At 37.9% G+C, this 8,015-nt stretch overlaps 1 protein-coding gene across 1 annotated transcript in view; it reads left to right on the forward strand.

The window, feature by feature from the left end:
- Positions 1–8,015, forward strand: part of cep162 (centrosomal protein 162) — a 38,801-nt gene that overhangs the window by 2,611 nt on the left and 28,175 nt on the right. Inside the window, exons 3-4 of the mRNA XM_008279518.1 lie at positions 903–1,038; positions 6,905–7,051. Coding sequence (XP_008277740.1) covers positions 903–1,038; positions 6,905–7,051 — 283 coding nt within the window. The remainder of the gene's footprint in view (positions 1–902; positions 1,039–6,904; positions 7,052–8,015) is intronic.

Consider the following 8,015-nt stretch of genomic DNA (forward strand, 5'->3'; position numbering starts at 1 on the left):
TGAAGTTGATGCAAACAGTGTTAGCCTAAGCTTTTAATTCTTATGTAATCCTGGGCAATATAATAAAAAAATGCATAACATTTTATTGGGTGAGTAACACCTGCATCAGTCTGTCCACAATGCCATGACATCATCGCAACATTAGTGTCTGTGCTGTAATTTGTTCAAAAGATTGCTATTTATTTTGACCTAAATAATTATTATCACATCACAGTATATAATAGTGATTTGTTAAACACAATGCTGTTGCAGATTGCTGCTCAAGAATGTGAGTCTATATACAGTATGGGTATATACTGCATCTTAATTCTGTTTAGCATCAGTAAGTGTGCCATTAAAGTGCCATATCGATGAGCAGTATCAGTATGAGGAGTAGTGCCATTAAAATATTGACGATACCCATCACTAGTGGGAAAACAACAACCTTATTCTGTCACCATAACTTCTTCCACATTTTGGAGAACATGCCACCAGCCACGACCCTCATATCAAGAAACAACATACAGACAGTCCACGATGGAGAGGAACTCAGCAACAATATCATGTGACAAAACATCCAAATGATACGAGGACATAACCCACACAGTAGCATTCTGCATTGCTAAGGATATGCTACCACTGAAATGAAACACTCTTTCCTGGTAGAGTTTTCACCTGTATTGTCAAGTCCTAACCTGTGTTCCTTGGTGAATATGCTAAAATAGTTAAATAAAAAAACAAAAATGTTGTTCTCTTAGTCCTTATTTAAACCAGGTTATGTTAAAAATCATCAATAATTATCGATTATATTGACTGATTTAAAAATTTTACCATGATACACATTTTGGCTGTATTGCTCAGCCCTGGTTTAATATGCACAGTTTGATATTAACAACATCTCTCTGATTTGACAATGATTTCAGTCCGTTTCAGATGACTCGATTGATTTGGGAAGCCCTGACAAGCAGCCCTATGCTAAAACCAGCCAGAAATCAGCCCAGAAACCAACAGTGGCATTGTGGCAAGATGACGATCACAGCAGTGGAAGTACAGGGAGAGGTAATGTTGAAAAGAAAGCTTTCCTTGATAGTACATCTATCATACTGCATGTGTTAGCCTCCAGCCCTTTTCAGATGTACAGACTGTAATGCCAGTGGCTGCACTTTTTTCAATGTTTAAGCTCTGCCATTTAGGCAGGAAAACACAAGGATTTTCCTATAAAAATAGTCTTAAGTGAAAAAAAACCCAAAAACAAGTAGAGGTCACTGACTCACGAGGGAGATGAGACAGAAAACATTGCTCGGTTTATTTTGCTGTGGATGCATTATGTGAGATTGTGTTATCAAAACAGTTGACTGTGTGGTGTATTGATAGAATTAATAGATGTAAATTTAATCTGTGTAGCTCCCTTGACATTACCATGGAGTACCACTATTGTATGATATTTTGATATTTAGTAAAGTTGTAAGGTAGTTAAAGGCTGGTGTAGTCAGTATTTTGGCATATTTTTGGGGGGCAAAATTCCACTTTAACCTTTTAGCATGTTGTTACTGGAGTAGCCTGAGAGGAAACTAGACTTCTACACCTCCTCTTGTCTCTGTTTTCAAGCTTTAGATGGTGAGGACAGAAAGTGGTGGTGCAATGGGACTTAAACCCAGCTGTAATGTCGCGATAGCAAAACTCTGACCTCGATACAATACCAGCCCAAATAAATCAATGATACCACAGTAAAATCCTAAAATATTATAGAATGTAATGAAACAGATGAGAGAAATGACACCTATAATTAGTTTTTGACTGACTGCACATTTTTTTACACAATTTTAAGTTGCTGACTGTAAATGGAGGGGACCCTCTTTCACTTGACAATCCTGCTCTGACCAAATCAGATTAATAGCATTATTACAATTATAAACGTTTATTAGAATGATGTAGATCGTAAACTACCTTTGCGAGAGTCTGTTATCATTTATTTATTTATTTTTTTAAATAAGGAATTCGATGAAATAGAAAACTAGAAAATTCTCACAGAGTGCAGGCCTCTGTTTAGATGGTGTATTGACTTGACTTTTGTGTTTAGTCTATTTTAATGTCTTCTGTAGTGAGCAGGTAAATAATCCTTTGATCTTCATCACAGGAAATGCCAGACTTCCAGCTAGTCATCTACGTTTATTGTTTTTATGCTCATATATTGTAATCTAAGTGTTGCTAAATGTTTTCTCGTTTAAGTTCTCATATATGTAGGTATGTTTTTGACAATGAATTAGTGCATTTATAACACTATTGGATTACTGTAAATAATTAGATCAATGTTATAGTGTTGTTAAAGCTTTCACATGGCATGCAGTAATATAATGTTCCCTATACATAATTGCTGTCTTCACTAACTTTATATTTGAAACCAGATATCACTTAATAAAGCTGTGTTAAATAGACTCAACACACCATCTGGGAAAAGGTCTTCACTCCACTGAGTGCATTTCCTAGTAACAGAAATAATTACTGACAAAGATGTTAATGCCAAGTTAACAATTACCAGTACTGATTGAGTAAAGTTAGTCATTATAACTGGTGCTGTTGATTTGAACTTGCTTGTGAGCCATGATCAAGTAAATGTTACCAGAGTGAGGGTATGTTTTACTATAGAGATATTTTCCCAATCAGGGAAGTCAGTGAAAAAATTTGAAGCCAAGTTGAAGTTTTTATTGCTCATAGCTAATTTACCTTGTCAAACCCTGGTGGTGAAAAGCATTTTCATCGATATAGTATTACATTTGCATGTTGCTCTTAGAAATCTTTGTATAAGTCAGCATGTCTGTTGGCAAGATTTGTTACTATTCTGAATGTGTTGGCTTCCTCCGAATAGTGAGCTGCTATCTGGCCATTTTCCATGGTTTTCTTGATAATAACCAAAATCACTTAAGTTCTTACATCAATAGCTATGGCATTGTACTGCCAAAATCAGTGCTTTTAGGCATTCCATGTTTTCTTTTCTGTCTGTTTTAGTCACAGGATACACACAGGAGTTAGTACTTGATTGCATAACCATTGTTTTGATGACTGCAGCCATGTGTCTTGGCATGCTCTCCACCAGCTTCTGACATTGTCTCATCTCTGCCCCATCTTGTGGGGCAGAGAGACGTTTCCTGCTGTGACCAGCTAGCAATTTGGTAGTACCATGTTCAGCCTGTTTTTTCTTGGTGTAATGAACGGCTGTCTTGGAGATCTTCAGTTTTTTTTCGCTGTCAGTCTCTCACTCAGGCCAATAACCAGCAGTGCCAAGATGGCTGCCTTTGTGGCTTCACAACTTCTGAGTTGTGCTATGGGTTGAATGTAAGCAGGAAAACCACTAGGCCTTTGCATGTGCAGCGTTGCTTATGACATGAAATGGCCTCTTATATAACCTGGGAATGCAATTAAGCTTAAGCATGTCAAACACAACATCACGTATTATATAATCAGCTGCATTTTTTGTCGTGTTAATTGTATTCTTTAGGTAATATACCTTGAGTTGTACCAGGCATTAAAATGAACAAGAACTTAAAAAAAACAAGGGTGATCTAATCATTTCTTCCATGACTGTATATATGTTTATTATTTATTTTTTTTACTCTTTCAGAAAACAGTACATTCAGAACAAGATTTGATTTTAAATAAGTAAATGTTGATTCTTCAGCACATTAAGTAGTGTTTACAACAGTCATTTTATTACATAAATACCTTACTGGAAACAACTGTAGCATTTGCTGAGTAAGAAGATATGTGCCAGACTAAGCTAGTAAGGCTACATACAGACAGCTTTTGTATTATTTTATACTATTGGCTCAACAAGCATGTTGTGCTGTGTGAAATATACCAACAGTGGAGGGGAGACAGTTCTTACATGTTTCTAATTCTAGCAGTTGAAGCATGTAAAATAATCTTTTGTCTTTAAGAGTTAGAAAGGATCATTTTAAAAGTATTTGTGTGATGAAAACATGAACTTACAAGCTTTGAGGTGAATATTGTATGACTATCAAACAAAACAACATTTCTTGCAACAGCCTCAACATATTCTTATATTTTATGCTATGTTCGTTTACGATTCACTGCTTGTAACAGAAACTTCTTTTAGAGTTGTTATTAGGGCAGAAAAACGTAGGTACTTCTGAGACTGAAAAACTGCTGTGGAAGGCTAGCGATTGGTTAAGTTAGAAGATAGTGCTGATTAGTTGAGAACCAGAGTGCCATTTTTCTGCTCTGTTGATGTCATTGTCAAGCAGCAGTTTTTTCTTCTCTAAAATCGCCATCAGCGTCTTGAAGGTTAACAACAAACTCTCCATTGTTGCATTTATTGTGTGCTGACAGTACTAAGTTACACCCTGTACTACCATTCATCATTGTTTTGGTGCACTCTGAGTTAAGGTTGCTGTTAAAACTTCCAGATCCTACACCGCAATACAAACAGAAGGTCTGAAAGGGCCAATCACAGGGCTGTTCCTGCTGATGTTCATGCCTCATGTGTCCTCTGAGTTGTTTGCACTAGAAATTTTGCCTGTTGACAACTGTTGGTGTTGACNTAGAAATTTTGCCTGTTGACAACTGTTGGTGTTGACCTCACAGACTAAATGCAATATCAAGTAATTCATCAGGAAAAGAATCTGCAAATGATTCAATTCAACTCAGTTCAGTTCAATTTTACTTGTATAGCGCAGTTTACAACATATGTCAACACATGGCACTTTGTAAGGTGAAAACCTCAAAAGATTCACTCATGGTGACTGTGGGCTATAACCTCATTTTTGCATCCAATTGTCTTCACTTAAGAGAAGAAAAACATCAAATTAACACAGCAGTGACTCTAAGAAGATGTTGTCTCACTATTTATTCAAATATAGTACCTCTTTCTCCTTAACTTGTATTCCAGTTTACTGATCTCTCCTTGTCATTTCTCATTACCCAATTTCAACATGTTTCTCCTTATACCTGTTCTGTCTTTTGATTTACAGTTGTAGAAAAACGGCCCCATCTTTGCTCTTTTTGCACATCTTTCAGTCACAAAGTGAACACACACTACCTCCATTCAGTCATACAAATTCAAAATGTGCAAATCTGTATGTGGGTGCACTTTGTCACAGCTGTGTTTTTCTGCTTTGTCTTGTTTTGAAAACTTTCCCTTTCTTTTTCTCATCTTTCCCAGCAGAGACAGCCAAACGCAGATTTATCAAAGCCAAAAAGTGCCAGCCTGAGAACAATGAGGGTGAGAGGAAGTTGAAAAAATATCCCATGACAAAGAGCTGTGCCAACAGTTCTTTAACTACATCCACATTAGGCTGGTTTATTTTAAAACAGTGTTTACGTGCGAAAACATCATGCATTAATGGAGCAATGGCTCCATCTTTCTCAGTCAAACACTGATGGTGCATTTGCTACCCCCCAGTCTGATCGTGCAATGACAGTAATTTTAGAAACAATGCACATTGGTCTCGACTGGAAAGTAGAAACGCACTTAGAAGTAGAGTTGACGTATTAAATTAGCTCATGGTCTTTGCCAGAGTCGTGCACTGCTGTTTACACTTTTTGTTGTGGCTGTGACCTATGTGACTCTGTGGTGACACTGGCAACACATTTGATCGCAAGAATGTGTAAGACTAATGGTCAGTATGTGAATATGACTTAGAATACATTTAGTCTTGTGTAGTTCAGATATTTCATTCAGACTACAATGGATTTGACTGGACGGACCATATACATGACCTTTTTTTACTTCTTCCCCCCCTGAAGATTTCAGCGGGGAACCCCTTTACAAGCCAGTCCCCCAACCTCGCTGCAATGCGCCGAATAAACCCATTAATCCAGAAGAAACTCTCAAAAACACAGTTTTGGAAGATTCACAAACTGTGGAAAGACACAGAGCTCCATCTGATGACTTGTGCTCCCACAGTCTGAGCAGTCCCATGCATGAAAACCTCCAGTGTGTGTCAGGAGAGGGGAGTCCTGTCGACACTACTGAAACTCCTCCAGCCAGCACTTTTAGCCATTCCCAGGGGGACAGTGAAGATGGTAACTTCCACTCCGCCCCCAAACCCCTAGTGATTTAGTCCCCCGGCAAGATGGTAGTCTCACTAATTTCCCTTTTCTCTTGTGTTTGTCTCTTTTAAGCTTTCATTTTTTAATTTTATGTATTAACATTATTGCCATCCTGCCTGCCACATGGGCCTGGAGACTGATGTTGTGCTTGCTCACTGATGCATTAGCCATACAATAGGACATACCGGTAATTAGTTTTGTCATTGAGTGCCTGATCAGTGCCTGATGACAGTTCTTTAATTACAAAGCTCTTATGAAATCCTTGCAACTGACTATGATTCGGAAATTGATTATTTATGAAATGGCAGGACCCATTTCATAACTGAACAGGTGAGACATTTTTCACAAAAAAAAAAAACATTTATAATCCAACACATGCAGAGCAGAAATCATATAATTTCACTGATAATAAAAACACAGTTGATGGGTACAAGTACAGTGACAACACTAGGTGGCAGCATGGGACCTTAAGAAACAATCCACTGTGTGTGTGTGTATGTGTGTGTGTGTCCTGCCTTTTTGAAGCAATAATGTGGTTTCTTGTGATTGTGTCAGGTGTAGAATCCACTGCATGGTCATTCTTGAGCTCCCACTTTGTTGTTGCATATTATATTTATATTTGTCCACATGTACTGCCCGTATTGCCTGTGTATTTGTATATCCGACAGTCCGTATTGTTAGCATAGGAGTAATAAATACCAGTAAGTATAATAAATAGATGGTGTACTTAGTTTTTTTAATCATAATCTCTGTTTAGATCAACTTGTGTGACTGGTGTGACTTACACGATAAGTTACAACAGCCTCATTGTTCTGTTTTCTTTCTTTATTTTATTTTATTTTTTTTTAATGTTAAGGACTGCTGGAATCTGCAAAGTCTTTCAGTAAGTCTTTGAGAAAATCTCACCCTATTCAAGAGGAGGATGAAGATCCAGAAGATACAGGTTTGAAGAAAGAAGGGCTGGAAACTGCTTTCCTCAACCAAGACAACACAGAGACAGAGGGTGAGTCTGGGAAAACTGAAATGAACCAAGTAAGACTGAGATATGGAGCAAAGATACTGTTATTTACAAGTAGCATGTTACAGCTGGTGCTGCTGCTGCTGCTACAGCTGCTGATTATGTTGAGCCTTATCCTGGCTGTATCTCTAGCTTGTTTTTGAACCTAGTCATGCACCTGTCCCTTTGCGCATGTGCCTAACAGTTAGAAATCCTGTGGGCCTGTAGTCCTCATTGAGTTTTAATGCTGTGGAAATATAATGTGGAAGTATGGTTTAGTATTCATTTAATTTGTAGATGCCCATACGCAATATTCAACCGTATCTGTGTTTTTATTCCTGTTTACAGTATTTGTTCAGAAATTACCATTGTGTATAGGAACAGGGAACAACATACCGCTAGGAATGTATTATTCAATGTCAAAAGGAGTGTTGAAAAACTTTTGTTGCACCCAAACGATGACCTGGTACAAATCAGTGCAGTTAATTTAAAAAAGTTACTCTGGAACCCCGTCCCATAGATGCTCAGTAGGCATGAGAGCTGGAGAATTTTAAGGCCAAGCCAGCACCTAAGATGCTGTTATGTTACTTAAACCCTTTCTGAGCAATTTTTGGGCATTACCCTTCTGAAAGAGGTTGCTGCCATCAGGGAATACCGTTGCCATTAAGGGATGCATATGGTCTGCAACATTGTCTCGGTGTGTGTCAAAGTAACATCCACATTAATGCCACGACCCAAAGTATCCCAGTAAAAAATTGCCCAGAGAATTACACTGCCTCTGCTGGCTTGCCTTCTTTCCGTAGTGCATTCTGCTGCTATGTCTTACCCAATAAATGATATATATGCATTCTGCCTTCCACATAATGTAAAAGACATATGACTAATAAGACCAGGCCACCATCTATGCAGCCCCATACGCAGCAAGGTGTGATGCACTGTTTTGACACCATTCTATCATAGCTGTCATTAA

The sequence above is a fragment of the Stegastes partitus genome, unplaced genomic scaffold, assembly GCF_000690725.1.
Source record: "Stegastes partitus isolate 25-593 unplaced genomic scaffold, Stegastes_partitus-1.0.2 Scaffold162, whole genome shotgun sequence".
NCBI lineage: Eukaryota > Metazoa > Chordata > Actinopteri > Pomacentridae > Stegastes > Stegastes partitus.